The sequence below is a fragment of the Papio anubis genome, chromosome 3 (genome assembly GCF_008728515.1).
Source record: "Papio anubis isolate 15944 chromosome 3, Panubis1.0, whole genome shotgun sequence".
Taxonomy (NCBI): Eukaryota; Metazoa; Chordata; class Mammalia; order Primates; family Cercopithecidae; genus Papio; species Papio anubis.
In genome coordinates, this window is record NC_044978.1 from 3,569,704 (window position 1) to 3,585,975 (window position 16,272).

A 16,272-nucleotide genomic window follows, 5' to 3' on the forward strand; every position below is an offset into this window, starting at 1 on the left:
TGATGCAGGCATGAGTGTAGTGGCGTGATCTCGGCTCACTGCAACCTCCACCTCTCAGGTTCAAGCGATTCTCCTGCCTCAGCCTCCTGGGTAGCTGGGACTACAGGTGCGTGCCACCATGCCTGGCTAATTTATATTTATTTATTTATTTATTTTTGTATTTTTAGTAGAGACAGGGTTTCACCATATTGGTCAGACTGGTCTCAAACTCCTGACCTCAAATGATACGCCAGCCTCAGCCTCCCAAAATGCTGGGATTACAGGCATGAGCCACCACGCCCAGCCTCTTTTTAGCTTTCTTTACATCCTGGGACACAGACCCAAATGGAGAGCTAGGAAGTGACATGTCTAGCGGCTGCATGACAGTCAGCAAAAGCAGAGCAGGTCACATCCCGGAAGGAAAGGGTGGTTTTGTCCTGGAGGGAGCCTTCCAGTGGTAGCACCTGTCGCTTATAGGCAGGAAAGTTTGCGAAAAAATGTTGGGGGGTGTCACATAATTATATTTCCATGAAGGCTTTCCCTCTGGCCTTGAAGAAGGTCTGAAAGCCTATGGAGGGCATGTTCATCCCTGCCTGCTGTCACCCAGACCTACTCACTGGCTGACGAGTCATGTGACTTGAGTGGAACCAGCCTGTGCACTGTCACCAGCCACCTGCAGGCCCTTGGCTTCAGTTTCCTCATTTAGAACATAAGGCACTAACTAGTGCTCAGAGTTTCTGTGCGGTCCCCTAAAAAACCTCACAACACGAACACAAAACAGTTTTCAATATGCCTGATTTGAATACATTTTGGAGAAAGATAATTTTATGGTTCAGAGAAGGCTCTCAATTTTTCCTAGAGAAGCAAAATACGATTTTGTGTTTATAAATGGAATCATAATTTAAAAAAACATATTTGGAAGACCAGGGGAGAAATGACAGGGAATTAAGGGAATGTGAACTGAGAACAGGTCTTTTTGTAAAGTGCTGAAGAACTAGAGTGATGTTCTATCTGGAAGGCATTTACTCAGATATTTTTATTTGATCTATTGCCAGTACATTTGACCTATCCTGGCATAAAGAGTTCCTAGCTGTTTTCTTGAGTTTCCCATTTAAAGTTAAGTACATTCTAGCTGCCCAAAAAGTGCATATTTATGATGCATTGCCTTTTATGAGGCTCAAACATAGAATGGCAAATTCATGCCAAGAATGGCTTTCATGGAAAACGGATATGTGAGATTATATGAGGTCCTTATATCCTTGTATTGTTTACTCCATGAAACCTCATCTCTCTTCTGAAGCCCCAATAAAAAAAAGATAAGGATAACTCTTCAACCCTATTGAGAGAAACAGAAAGGGTCTAAATAAGAGAAATGCTTCATTGGAAAATCAAATAATATTTTCCTAAGTTTGGTTTAGCTAGTTAGTGAAATCTTTAAGGTCTTTGAAATAGTATCAGGATTCAAAAAATTTGTGTCTTTTCAAGTAAAAGTAGAATAAGAGTTTTTGTTTTGTTTTGTTTTATTTTTTAGACAAGGGTTCACTCCTGTCGCCCAGATGGGAGTACAGTGGTGTGATCTCAACTCACCGCAGCCACCAGGTGATCCTCCCACCTCAGCCTCCTGAGCAGCTAGGACTACAGCCGCACATCACCCCGCATGGCTAATTTTCGTACTTTTTGTAGAGACAGGGTTTTGCCGTGTTGCCCAAGCTGGTCTGGAATGCCTGGGCACAAGCGATCCACCTGCCTCAGCCTCCCAAGTGCTGGAATTACAGGAGTGAGCCACCGTGCCCGGCCTAGAATAAAAGTCTTGACTACATAGAAACTCTTTGAGATTAAATAGACCTTTCTTTTAAACTGACCTAGATATTCTTTAAAAATTATTTTCAACGAATGCATTGCAGTTTAAAATTCTGATATCAACTATTTTTATCCTAATTGTTTTTCAGTGAAATGAATGGTTTTTGAATATTTGACGCCTGATGAAAATGAGGAATAACTAGACAAAGTCTTGGGAAGAATCTAGAAGTTAGTCTGCAGAAACCCAAGTACCAGTCAGAAGTTAGGATTGTAAACCAAAAAGTATCTGAGACAGGTCTCAGTCAATTTAGAAAGTTTATTTTGCCAAGGATAAGGATGTGCCTATGACATAGCCTTCTGAGGTCCTGATGACATGCGTCCAAGGTAGTCAGGGCCCAGCCTGATTTTATACATTTTAGGGAGACATGAGACCTCAATCAATCTACGTGAGATGTACATTGGTTTGGTCTGAAAAGGTGGGACAACTAGAAGAAGGGAAGGGGGCTTCCAGGTCATAGGTAGATAAGCGACAACAGGTGCATTTTTTCGAGTTTCCGATTAGCCCTTCACCAAATATGCAATTTACAAGCACAGTCACTCATGCCTTAGTCTGGCTCCGTGAAACAACATGGCAAATGAAGCAATCAGATACCCACTTGTCTCATGTCAGCAGAGGGGTGACTCTGGCTTCTGCCTGTCCTCTTTCCACAAGGAACTTCCTTGTGGGCAAATTGTGAGGAATGCAGCTTTTTAAAACCTTTTTAAAGCTTAAAAAAGGCTTCTTATAGCTTAAAAAAGCTATCTTATTTAGGAATAGAATGGGAGGAAGGTTTGCCCAATGCAGTTCCCAGCTTGACTTTTCCATGTGGCTTCGTGATTTTGGGGGTCCCAAGGTTTATTGGGACCAGTGGATCATAGGTGGGATCCAGTGGATCATAGGTGGGACCAGTGGATCATAGGTGGGATCCAGTGGATCATAGGTGGGAGATGTATTGGACATATTGTGACCTAAAGCCTTCCGCTTGGGACAGGAATGACCACAGTGGCATCAGTTGACTGAGACCCCTTCTCAGGCATGGCCCTAATCAACTCTCAGAGCCCCTTCTCTCGCCTATCAAAACCCGCTTTGAAAACAGACACAATAAAAAAGAAGGAAATCTTTCATTTGCAGCAACGTGGATGGAACTGGAGGTCATTATGGTAAGTGTTCCATCCAACGTGATGGAACTGGAGGTTATTATGTCAAAAATAAGCCAAGCACAGAAAGACAAACATCGCATGATTCCATAAAAGATGATTTCATGGTGGTAGAGAGTATATGGTGGTTACCAGAGGCTGGGAAGGGTGTGTGGGTTGGGGGTGGGGGGTGGGGGCGAAGAGAGGTTGCTGAATGGGTGCAACCATAGAGTTAGACAGAAGGAATACATTCTAATGTTTGATAGAAGAGCAGGGTGACTATAGTTAACAACAAGGTATCATAGTTTTCTAAATAGCTAGAAAAGGACTTGAAATGTACTCAACACATAGAAATGGTCGGGTGATGGGTATGTATCCTAAATACCCTGACTTGATCATTACACGTTCCACGCATATAACACAATTTCACATGTGCCCCATGAATATGTACAAATATAATGTATCAAAAACAAAGAAGAGAAAGGGCACAGCCTGCCAGGTCCTACGACCCCTTTCTTGCTGTTCCTGAAACGTCCTCTTCTCATTACAAGGTTTTAATGCTGACATGAGGTCAGGCTGTCTCAACCCTGGCATTACTGATATTGGGGCAGGTAACTCTCTTTTGTGAGGGGCTGTCCCACACATCGCAGGATGTTTAGCAGCATCCCTGGCCTCTACCCACTCCAGCCAGTTGCACACCCTCTCCCGTTAGGACCACCGAAAATGTCTCTAGACATTGCCAAATGTTTCCTGAGGTGAAGGGAGGGCAAAATCGCTCCCGGTGGGGAAACACCAGTGTCAGATGTTAATGAAAATAACAGATGGTGGTTATAAATGCTCTGTCATCTTTCCTCCTTCTCCTAGTGAGAAGCAGCAGGATATCGGTGAGAGGACATTGTCTGGGACGGGAATACTGAGCTTCATTCCAGCTCTGTCCTTGCCAGTGACCTTGAGCTAATCATTTTACCTCTTCAAGTCTCCATTGCCTTATTTTTGTAATAAAAGTGTATCATCATCAGCCATTTACTGAATGCCCATTATATGCAACATGAATGAGAGAGCCTTCCTAGAAGCGGCTCGCAGTCAAGTAAAGCAGATAGACAGAAACAATCATTGAAAGGAAAAGTTCCAAGTTTTGAAGAGGGGGTTCCCATGCCTTGGCAGGGACTGAGACAGATGTTGGAGCCCTTGGCCGACCTTGGAGCCAGATGACTTGCGCATGTGCTTGCATGCCACGTGTACACTGCCGCCGCAGGAGGGCAAGGCCAGCTCGCAGGATTGGCACTGCCACCAGCCTTTGTGAAGTAGAACTGCCAGTGACCCATGCCTGCTCCCTTCATTCTTCCTGGCAAGAGTGAAGTCATCCCAGCCTCTCATTTGCTTAGCCCATTTCACACTTTTTAGTCCCACGAGGCTGTAACTGTGTGAAGGGCTCCTCAGTTTCCCCTGGGTGTGAGCACACAGTGAGTGACCCAGACACCATCCCGGTCCTACCAGACTTTGATTGACAACTTTACAATGACAGTTTATGCCTCGGGAAAGTTCCACATTTCAAAACTCTCCTCTGTTTTACCAAACTAGGTCATTCCCTGACTAACACAGACCAAAGGTTTACCCTGCAGGCATTCCAAAGTCCTGTTCCGACACCCGATGGTCAACACTCAAAGACTGAGATAGAAGAGTTTCATTGCAAACCGTTTTCTCCCTTTTAAACATAAAAAAATCCACACGAACAAGGACTAATGTCTTCATAGCATGCAAAGGCAAAAGTTTACATAGTGCGGTTTTAAAATGATTTCATGGAATCTAGCCAGATTTTACAAAAGCCATTCAATTCCGAAGTAAATTTTTAACTCTTCAGTTTCCTACTATCTGATTTGTGGATAGCCCAGACCTCATGTTTTCCTTTAGCCTCTCCACCTTTAGCCCCTCCTACCACCCAGTGTGTCTTTGAGAAGGGGTTCCCAACCCCGGGGACACAGACCAGTACCCCGTCCATGGCCTGTTTGGAACCAGGCCGCACAGCAGGAGGTGAGTGGCAGGCCAGCAAGCATTACCACCTGAGCTCAGCCTCCTGCCAGATCCGCAGCAGCAGGAGATTCTCATAGAAGCTCAAACCCTACTGTGAACCGCACATGCGAGGGATCTAGCTTCCTTAGGAGAATCTAATGCCTGATGATCTGTCACTGTCTCCCATCACCCTCAGATGGGACTGTCTAGTTGCAGGAAAACAAGCTCAGAGCTCCCACTGATTCTACATTATGGTGAGTTGCATAATTATGTCATTATATATTACAATGTAGTAATAATAGAAATAAAGTGCACAATAAATGTCATGCACTTGAATCATTCCAGAATCACCCCCCCCCCCACCACGCTGGTTCATGGAAAAAGTGTCTTGCACAAAACTGGTCTCTGGTGCCAGAAAGATTGGGGACCTCTGTTGTTGAGCATTGAAGGAAAAACCCAAACTCTTTCAGAAAACCTCACTTTTCTATTTTTCTACTTATGTAAGATTTTGTAAATGGCCAATTCTGTGTAAATGTTAAACTGAGCTGAATCAAGTGAGCTGGTATCAGTTATGGTGAGCCCTGGCATATGAGGAATTTGTGTGGCATAAGGATTTCTATCATCCATTCTAAAGGCTACAATAAATTTACAAGTCTGAATTTTATGAAATAATTTATACCTAACAGGGCCGGGCACGGTGGTTCAAGTCTGTAATCCCAGCACTTTGGGAGGCCAAGGCAGGTGGATCACAAGGTCAGGAGATCGAGACCATCCTGGCCAACACAGTGAAACTCCGTTTCTACTAAAAATACAAAAAATTAGCCAGGCGTGGTGGCGGGCACCTGTAATCCCAGCTACTCGGGAGGCTGAGGCAGGAGAATGTTGTGAACCTGGGAGGCAGAGCTTGCAGTGAGCCGAGATGGCGCCACTGCACTGCAGCCTGGGTGACAGAGCGAGACTCCTTTCAAAAATAAATAAATAAATAATAGTAATTTATACCTAACAATGCTTCCTTTTTTTTTTGAGACAGAGTCTCACTCTGTCGTCCAGGCTGGAATGCAGTAGTGCGATCTCTGCTCACTGCAGCCACACTCAAGTGATCCTCCTGCCTCAGCTTCTGGGGGAGCTGGGATTACAGGTATGCACCACCACGCCCAGCTAATTTTTGTAGAGATGGGGTTTCGTCACATTGCCCAAGCTGGTCTTGAACTCCTAGGCTCAAGTGATCCACCTGCTGTGATCTCCCAAATTGTTGGAATTACAGGCATGAGCCAATGCGCCACCCTAAAAATGCTCCTTGAATTACTATTGCAATAGCCCATATCCACGGAGCCTCCAGGGCTAATGCCCCTTGCAAAGCAGATTCCTTGCCTACCGTGAAGGCTGTGCAATGCTGCAGCCCCTCGAGTTCCTCCACACGCGCAGCCTGGACCCTCCTATCCATGCCCCAGTAGCAAAGTTAGGAGGCCAAGAGGCAAACATGCCCGATGGGTTCAGGTAACCCATCTCTTTCTTATAAAAGTGGGTGTGACGCAGGTGTTCTCCCTTCCACTCGGCAGAACAGAACCCAAGCCTGCTAGCTCTTTCCACAAGTGAAGCAGACAATCGTGGGTTTCAGTGGCTAACCAGGTGCAGCAAGGAGAGGAAATTACATCTTTGAGATACACTGAGTTCCAGAAGAAGTAGTGCAATTAGAGGGAGTCCAGGCACTGTGCTAGAACCTCAACCACTTACTTTCAGTTCTGTTTCACAACCAGAAGAAAACACTTGCTAATTGTGATCTTTTACCATTTTATTTTACAACACCCAATCATGGAGATCTCGGTTGCGACTTCACATTATCAGCTCCCAGTTACTGAATGCTGAAAGCTGGCTTCAGCAAAACATTGTCCTCAGCAGCTCTGAGTGCACTGTCTTTTGTCCTTATGACAGGATGCAAAGTAGATGCCACTCTCCATGCTTTGCAGATGAGGACCCCCAGGCTCAGAATTTGACTTGAACCCAGGTTGTAAAACTCGCCAAGACTCTGGGCTGCTCCTCATGCTGGCGCCTGCATCCGAGCGTTTCCATCACTGCTCTGTGTTTTCTCTAAAATCCAGTCCATGTACTCAGCGACTTTGGTGTAGACACCAGGTTGCTCCCTGCGGGCACAGCCTTCGCCCCAGCTGGTGATGCCCACCAAACGCCACATTCCATTGTGTTTGCAAGCTAAGGGACCCCCTGAATCTCCCTGAGTCACAGGGGAAAAATAAAATGGTAGAAAGTTATGACAATGGGACTCAAATAAGTGACCACCTCTAAAATTCTGTAGTCCACTACACAGCAACACACACACACACACACACACACACAACTTTCTTAAAGTTCTCCAAGTATCTCATGTGCCTGCATTTTTTGTATCCCCTCTTCAATTCTGAAATAAATCTAACAAAGGAATCTTGATATCATCATCCCAATGACAAAGAAATCTAATGTTTTTATATTTTAGTGCAATTATTGTATGTATTTTTGTCCCTCTTAAATTAGCACATGCATAGATTGTGACATACATCATGAATAATATAAATATGTATTGTATATATTCAATTTGTTAAAAGTTGCTTATAAATTTTTCAGATCATTTGTCTCTGAATTTTTTTAAAAACTATAATAAATTATGCTATTAGAAAATATATTTTGAAGTGAATTTTCTCAAGCAGCCTATTGTGTTTTTCATAATCTCATGCATTACCTTACAAGCATCTTTTCCCCCTTCTTTATAGCCAGCACAGACCATCCGTTGGGTTATTTTATAATCTTGATATCTTTTCTGGCATTCTTCATTTGTTACCAAAGGAATATTTACCTTTTGTAGAATATCTTGGATTTCACCTGTGAAGTAATCAATATATAACTTCAGAGGGAGGAAACATAATAAATAGTAAATATGGAAATAAGTTTTCAAGTGAATCAGAGCAGTGTACTTTTTTATAAGGGCCGTATCTTTGAATACAAATAGTAAAAATTAGGAAGGTAGTGTTACACACACACACACACACACACACACACACAGAGAGAGAGAGAGAGAGAGAGACGGAGCCCTGCACTGTCCTCTTATTACCTGTGTGGTGTCGGGACAAGCCCAGCACCCTGGGCTGACTGGAGACCTTTCTTCCGTGTCTTCTGCCATCCCCTCATCTCGGTAACAGTCCCCCAGAAATCCCATTTTATATTTATCACCTACAAAAATCCAAAGCCTGGAAGTTCTCACTTTTCATTTTTTTGTTTCATATATTCCAAATTATAATTGAAAGCCCTATCGTTTCTGAAAAGCCCTCTGAGTTTTCGCGACAGAGGGGTCTTGAGGTCTTTTGTTTTTGAGTAAATGCAAGCGAGCATGTCTCATGGGGAGGACAGTGTTGGGAGCTTTCGTTGCTTAGTGACAATTACTTTTAATTTCTTCTTGTCTCAGATTACCAGTAAAAAATCTAAAAATGTGAATCACTTGAACTAAGGACTGAATCGGGAAAGATGGAGAGAGTTTGGCAAGCTACCTTCTTCTGTAAAGAATGACACAGATATTATTCTCCATAGTGTCTATCAGGAACGTAATTTTGGAAAGGGAGACTGGTCTGTTTCTTAAAAAGTTCAAGGACAATTGGAACACTCCAGATACCCACAAGTAGGAATTGCAAACCTAAGGTCCTCAGAAAGAATTCACATGGTTTATAAATTTGTGTAGAAAAAAAGTCTTTGTTTTCACAAACCTCCAGATGAAGCCTACCACTCCCTTCGATTATGAATGCAGACAACAAACACAGCAGTATCAGTGGCACCTATGACTTTGCCATCAACAGAGATTACAGATATTTTCATATCACTTTTCAGTTGTGGCAGATAAGTGAAAATGCCATTTGTGCTCACCACTATTTCGAAAGTATGTTTGGTATTAGAATAACTTGCTATGTAGAGGATTAATGAAGAGGCATATATATTATTGTAGTACTTTTTGAAAGTATTTTGAGAACTGTCTTGCACTTCACTTGGTTTCTTTTGTAATCCTGTGTATTTTATTTAAGCATTTAAAAGCATTGTTAGAGAAGTGGTTCCTAGGCTTCCTCAGATTGCAGGAAGGGTGCCTGGAAGAAGAAGATGAAGAACTCGCCACAGAGAGAGGCGACACGCCTGCCTGTGCTCCTGGCCATTAGCATCAAAGGAGAACATGGTATTGGGAGATGGGAATGCTGCTAACACTGAGGACCAGATGGTCTTGCACAGGCTTGTCAGCCTTAGATGGGGACAATCCTTCGTGCGAAGTCAAGCAAATGATCTTTAGAATGAAGTAAGATGCTTAAAATTCTCCCTAAAATTTTTTTTCAAGCCAAAGCAAAAATACGTTTTTTAAGAATAACTGAATAAATATTTGGGAATAAATAGGTAGGAAAGATAAAGGGGTTTGATATAATTTCAGAGAGAAGCCGATTAAAACTACCCACTCCATGCATCTCAACGTGTAAGACTTACTCTAGAAGCAATATTTAAAGCATCATGCTGTACCTTTTTCCTTCGAGAAGCCCCATCCAGTTACCCAACAGTTGGTATAAATTGTGTTTGTGTCACCTTTGGAAGGTAGGCATATTGGTTTTTGGAATTCTGAAACATAATTTTTAAATTAGAGTTTGGTCAAATAAAGTTATGGATATAGACTTTAAAAATACATCTTTTTCTTTTTCTGTCTTCTCTTTCTATAGAGTAGCACCAAGAATAACTTTTTTGCTTTCTGCCCAACTTCTAAGGCTATTGATTCAAGAAAATTTGTCACCACCATTTTTCACATGACCTTTTTGGTGTTACAATTTCCTGAGTTACATTCTTAAAACTCAGAACCTAAATCTACGGTCAAAAACATTTAGAAGTTCCTGCGTCTTATTCCGTGTATGCTATCCTTAATAGTCATAGCAGGGTGTCTTCACTGTTCCAGACATGAAGTGCTTTAATGTATTGATTATTACAACAAACCCAGGAAGAAATTATCATCCTCATTTTACAGATGAGGAAATTAAGAGGTGCAAAGAGGTAAAGCAACTTGCCCAAGGTCACATAATTGTGTGCAGTGGCACGATCTTGGCTCACTACAGCCTTGACCTCCTGGGCTGACATGATCCTCTTGTCTCAGCCTCCTGACTAGCATGGACTACAGGTGCACACCACCACACCCAGTTAATTGTGTTTTTTTTTGTAATTTTATGTAGAGACAGGGTCTCACTGTGTTGCCCAGGCTGATCTCAAACTCCTGACCTCAAGCAATCCTCCCACCTGGGCATCCCAAAGTGTGGGGATTACAGGCGTGAGCCACCGTGCCTGGCCATTAATGTTATTGGATACAGTGGGTATTCAGCTCCTGGCAGCAATGAACCTCCAAAGGCAACACCTCTGATCACGATGCTCTGGCCTTTCCAGGGCTTCTTTCGGCATCAGTCTCTTTCCTACCCAAATTATACCTGGAAATATGTATCTAGTCCCACTGGTCCTCACACATTCTAATATCCCTAAGCCCAAAGCAATGACAGTTCTGCTACTCTTGTCAAAAGAAGCCCGGTGCCTCTCAGACAGCACAGACGTCTCCTCCGTCCATTATTTCCATCACCTGCATGCAGCTGTGCTCCTCCCTGAAAGAACTAATTCACATTTCTTGCTCTTCACGTAGAAGAGATTTCATGGCAAGTCGTGGGATCTTCACTTCCCATGCAACCCTCACCTTTCCCTCAACTCCACCGGTCAGAAAATAACGACAGTCTCTCTAGATCTGCCCTCTTGTTCAAACTGATATGAAAATATCATCCAGTACAATTCTGCTATCCGCCTTCTTACATACGCTACATACCAGTGTAATTCAAAGGAGCCTGGAGCTTTATTAAGGCGATATCATGATTCCCTTCTGAGATTCTATAGTTTTGGTGAATAATGATCTCTTTTATTTGTGAGAAAGGTGTTTCTTTTGTAATGTCTGACAGATTTAAAATGCCACTATAAATGCGCCAAACATCCGGTAAGGGAAGCCTAGGAGAGAAAAATAAAACCTATTTGAAACTGGGAAGGCCTTCCTTCAATATTGTTCCTTTTTCCTATCACTCTCTTTCAAAGAGAACTGGGAAGGAAATACTACATAGGACGTATTTTCTCCTACCTAATTCCTCCTACTGGCCATTTCTCATCACCAATAGCGGCAGACGTGAATCTCTGAAGATTCTGTTTAACAAACTGAAAAGTGTACATTTATGTAATTGTATCATGCGTACTTACTGCAAGTGAAAACACAAAGAATGTTGCTGTCCCATTTTTGAGAGACACTGTAGTGGGAAGAGACTAGCAATTTATCATGGACAAATTAAGCTCATTCACCAAAGCTGCACCTCATTGCTCCATTAAATTCAGAACTATCAAGAAGTCAGACTGATCTTTCAATGCTCTTCTAATTAGGCAGAGTAGGAGGACTTCAGTGTTGTTTAAAATATCTCTATACGGCCGGGCACCGTGGCTCATACCTGTAATCCCAGCACTTCGGGAAGCCGAGGCGGGTGGATCACTTGAGGCCAGGAGTTTAAGGCCAGCCTGACCAACATGGTGAAACCTCGTCTCTACTGAAAATACAAAAATTTGTTGGGCATGGTGGTGCATGCCTGTAATCCCAGCTACTCAGGAGGATGAGGCAGGAGACTCGCTTGAACCTGGGAGGCAGAGGCTGCAGTGAGCCGAGATCCTGCCACTGCACTCCAGCCTGGGTGACAGAGTGAGATTCCATCTCAATAAATAAATAAATAAAATATTAAAATAAAGTGTGTGCGTGTGTTTGTGTATGTGTGTGTGTGTATATATATATATGAAAGTATGAAAATTTAAATTTATTCTTTAAAAGATGAATACATACTAAGTACATCCAAAATTATGATCTAAAGCAAAGCCTTATTCTGTGCAAAGATCTAGAAATCTTTATCATCACCAAGTGGTGCAAGGCATGTGTGCACAATATTCTAGAAAAAATAACAGAGATAGCACGCGCAAAGGAGCCTTTTTTAAATGAAATCATCATACTTTTATGTCTATTATCTCTTATAAACTTACAATACTGAGCCTTCAAGAATGAAAATTCCTGGTCTCAAATTGGAGTTCATTTAGTAAAAAAGACACCTACTGTTTCCCAACTTGGGCCTTTTCTTCCAGGCCAACCACCTTTAAACCACATGCAAGGGCATGTATGGCGGAGCCCCTTCACGGTGACAAGGGGGAGGGGTCTTGCTCCACCCACGTGTACCACCAACTGCTATATTTTGGCGGCTGTATGTTCAATCCTAGTACACAGCATCTAAGCATGAATTTCACTAAAACAAAAATACTTTGTGTTTATTTTTTAGAAAAATCAAGTGTCTTCTAGTATTTCTTTTGCTTTTTCATATGCTTTGTCCATTTCTACACTTCTTATTGAATATAGAAATCATAGTTTACATTTGTTGAGCAGTGTTCATGTTTGACATATAGTACTAAGCATTTTAAATGTGTCACTTAATCCTCCCAATAACCTTACAAATTAGGTACTATTATTATTTATATTTTAGATAAAATAAAGCTCAGAGAGATTTACAAATCTCCTAGGGCCACACCTCTAATAAGCAGCAAAGCTATCACTCAAGCCATGTTTTGTCTAACTCCAAAACCTCAGTATTTTAAGACTTACCTAACATGTCTACTATTTGACCAATAAAACTGAAATAGATCAAATTATATACGTTGAAATATACGGAGTACAAAACTCTCACTTTTAAAAATTATTATTAGTATATTTATTAATCAAAAAGCAAGAAGTAACATTTCTATGGACCTGAGAAATAAGTCTTTGATTTATTGCTGGTGGGATTGCTGGTGGGATTGGTGGTGGGATTAGTGGTGGGTGGTGCTGGGATTGGTGGGTGGTGGATTGGTGGTGGGATTGGTGGAAGGATTGGTGGTAGGACTGCTGGTGGGATTGGTGGTGGGTGGTGGTGGGATTGGTGGTGGGATTGGTGGTGGGTGGTGGTGGGATTGGTGGTGGGTGGTGGGATTGGTGGTGGATTGGTGGAGGGATTGGTGGTAGGACTGCTGGTGGGACTGGTGGTGGTGGTGGACTGGCGGGTGGTGACTGGATCGGAGGACTGGTGGTGGTGGTGGTGGATTGGTGGACTGGTGGTGGACTGGTGGTGGTGGACTGGTGGTGGTGGTGGATTGGTGGATGGAAGGACTTGGTGGACAGGGACTGAAGGTGGTGGACAGGGTGGTGGTGGACTCAGGATGGAATGGACAGTGGTGGAATGGATGGATGGTGGACTGGACTGGTGGAATCAGGAATGGATTTGGTGGAGGGATTGGTGGGGTGGGTGGTGGATTGGTGGAAGGATTGGTGGAGGGTAGCGTTGGGACTGGTGGTGGGATTGGTGGTGGGATTGGTGGTGGGTGGTGGTGGGATTGGTGGTGGAATTGGTGTCGGGATTGGTGTCAGGATGGGTGGTGGGTTGTGTGGTGGGATGGGTGGTGGGATTGGTGGTGGGCGGTGGGTTGGAGGAGGGGTGTATTGTGTTTGTTTCTCTTTCTGTGGGAGAATACCCACCCAGGGCCATCAGTCCTGTACAGAGACCACACTCTGTTATGATGGTCAGACTGGTCAGTGCTTGGACTCTGCTAGTTAAATGTTGTGAATACCATCCCTGCTTTAACACGTCTCTATTCATAAAGTCACATGACAGTGAAGCAGCTGATCACAGAACCTTCAAAATGAAAAGTCAAGGTAAGACTCTGGATGAGATGCATCCAACACTTACCCATCAAAGCAGTGGGCAGCAGTGAGGACCCACTGGTGTCCTATGAGTGACCCTCCACACAGGTGCCTCTGAGCCATCAGCTTCACCTGCAGGCTCACCTGCCAGGGCCACTCTCCCCAAGAAGAGTTTGTTCCTCCAACAATGCGTGAGCTTGTTTTTGTTGTGCAGACTGAAACAAGAGTGTTGACGCCAATGGTTGAAATTAGAAGTGAATCAAAGTCCCTTCTAACCAAGGAGAACAAGACATATAATTCCTTAAGACTAAGCACACTATCAACATGACAGACATCCCTTACAGTTCCATGAAAAAGTGAGGTTACTCACCAGAGCTGTCCCCAGTGTTACACAATCTCAAAGAGTAACCAGAGCTCCCTTGTGTCCCATATGTAATCCTAGTTGGAGAACCATCCGAAGATAATCTTAAGAAACACTTACACCTACATGAAATGAACAGTAGAAAGAGTAAGCCTTCACTGGGGGAAAAAGAATATGAAATGATCACGAAAAATAAAATGTCCCTTACTTCTCCTCCTTACAGTCTTCTGGTAGTAAAGAATAAGTGAAAAACTGACAGCGAATCATCTTTGTACAAGTCTCTTGGCAAACATTCACTCCTTTAACAAAAGTCACATTCAATTCTTCTCCTCCAAAGTCAACTCCCGGGTAAATTTTAGAATGGCAGGGTTCTGTGTCAATTATAAACACGAAAAGATACCAAATGAGAAAAGCAATGAACGACATTTACACAAGTTTCTGTTACCTTGTGGATTGTTTCAACACTGTTGCTGTTAAGTCATGGAATATGTTACGTTTTATGTAATATTATTATTGAATCACGTTACCAGGTAAAGTTTTTTTGCAGGTTAAAAGGCTGTATCCAGATGTGGTGTTTTCTTGAGGAGTAGAGGAACTTGGTGTGCCACTTTCAGATGTTTTAAGAAAACAAACATTTCTATTTTTTAAAAAAAAGCAAGAGAGAAAGAAAGAAGTTTGCATTAAAGGCATTAGGCAAATACAAAAGCAGCTCACACCCAAAAAGGAAGTTGGCAAATTTTATTCTTTTGGGAAACTCTCTTCCAAGTAAATCCGACTACAGGACTCTAATAAATTGCAGAGATTAAATGTAAATCAAACCACATCTCCCTCTGGAGAAAACTAATAGGCACAGACAACCTGAAGAGAGGACAGTGACGAAGTTCCACCTTCTAACTGGAAAAACAAACAAACAAAAAAATCAAAGAAGAAATTCTGGGAGTTTATGCTGCCGATGATATTCCGTAACTAGGCACCCTTCTCTTAGCTCCATGCGGTGTGTAGAAGAGGGTGGGTTATCTGAGATAAAGAGAGTGGGACAGAGCCTTGATCAGAATAAACAGAGCTCTAGTTTCTGAAACAAAGGGAAGAGGCAACAAGCTTAAGGGATATTCTGCCAGGGAGTGGCTTTTACTCCAAGCTAATACAAAACGTGAAGATCGTGTTTTGAATCTTCATTCAAAGGCGTCAGATCCTTCTTTGTTCTCATGGCTATTGCTTCCTGGATTCAATGGTAACGTGTTTTTTTTGTTTTGTTTTGTTTTGTTTTGTTTTGTTTTTGAGGCGGAGTCTCTCTGTGGCCCAGGCTGGAGTGAGCGGCGCCATCTTGGCTCACTGCAAGCTCCGCCCCCCGGGTTCCCGCCATTCTCCTGCCTCAGCCTCCCGAGTAGCTGGGACTACAGGTGCCCATCACCACGCCCGGCTAATTTTTTGTATTTTTAGTAGAGACGGGGTTTCACCGTGTTAGCCAGGATGGTCTCGATCTCCTGACCTCGTGATCCGCCCGCCTCGGCCTCCCACAGTGCTGGGATTACAGGCGTGAGCCACCGCGCCCGTCCGGTAACCTGTGTTTTAAAGTAAGAGAAGACAGGCAGACAAGTCTGCTAATCTCTTAACTAATCTGCACCTGGCAGAAAAGTACCTACTTAAACTGCAGGTCCAAGTGTTTTGAGGGAAATGAAGGAAACTTTTAAAAACTCAGACTCTAAAATAAAATTGATGAAAGTACAGCAGCAAGTGCTAGCCATGCATACTGGCCTTTGTGACTCGATCTTCCATGCATTCGTATAGAACGTAAAGAAGAGGCAGCTGGGATGATAGGTGCAGATGGTTCGACACACAAAAGCATCTGGGGCGAGAACTCTGGCAACATCCACATCCGAGAAGGCAAGATGCTGGAAGATGTTCATGTGACAACCTGTGAACTCAGAGAGAGATGATCCTTAGGAAACCACACGATGCTAAATTCGCTTGTATTTTGTCATCATAATTAAGGAATTATGACTATTTATATTATTCATGGTACTAAACGTCCTAAGTGACAAAACGTCCTTTAAAATACCTCCAAACTGTTTGTCATTTAGAGGAAGGCAAAACTGGTCCAACTCTAAAGGGCAAACTCCTATGTCAGAGAAATAAAAGCTGTGCTCCCAGCTCCAGTCACCAC

The 16,272-nt window shown here is 43.0% G+C and overlaps 1 protein-coding gene across 2 annotated transcripts in view; it reads right to left on the reverse strand.

Annotated features, from left to right (window-relative positions):
- Positions 1–6,742: 6,742 nt before the first annotated feature.
- KLKB1 (kallikrein B1) overlaps positions 6,743–16,272 on the reverse strand; it is a 30,646-nt gene continuing 21,116 nt past the window's right edge. Inside the window, exons 7-15 of one of the 2 annotated variants that reach the window (XM_021939041.2) lie at positions 15,864–16,023; positions 14,636–14,745; positions 14,317–14,479; positions 14,118–14,230; positions 13,794–13,962; positions 10,829–11,004; positions 9,502–9,597; positions 7,697–7,836; positions 6,743–7,195 (exon numbers count right to left, since the gene is read on the reverse strand). In XM_021939041.2, coding sequence (XP_021794733.1) covers positions 7,004–7,195; positions 7,697–7,836; positions 9,502–9,597; positions 10,829–11,004; positions 13,794–13,962; positions 14,118–14,230; positions 14,317–14,479; positions 14,636–14,745; positions 15,864–16,023 — 1,319 coding nt within the window. In that variant the 3' untranslated portion in view covers positions 6,743–7,003. Of the gene's footprint in view, positions 7,196–7,696; positions 7,837–9,501; positions 9,598–10,828; positions 11,005–13,793; positions 13,963–14,117; positions 14,231–14,316; positions 14,480–14,635; positions 14,759–15,845; positions 16,024–16,272 lie in introns of those variants that run through there. The other variant, XM_017959284.3, reaches the window with a different exon arrangement.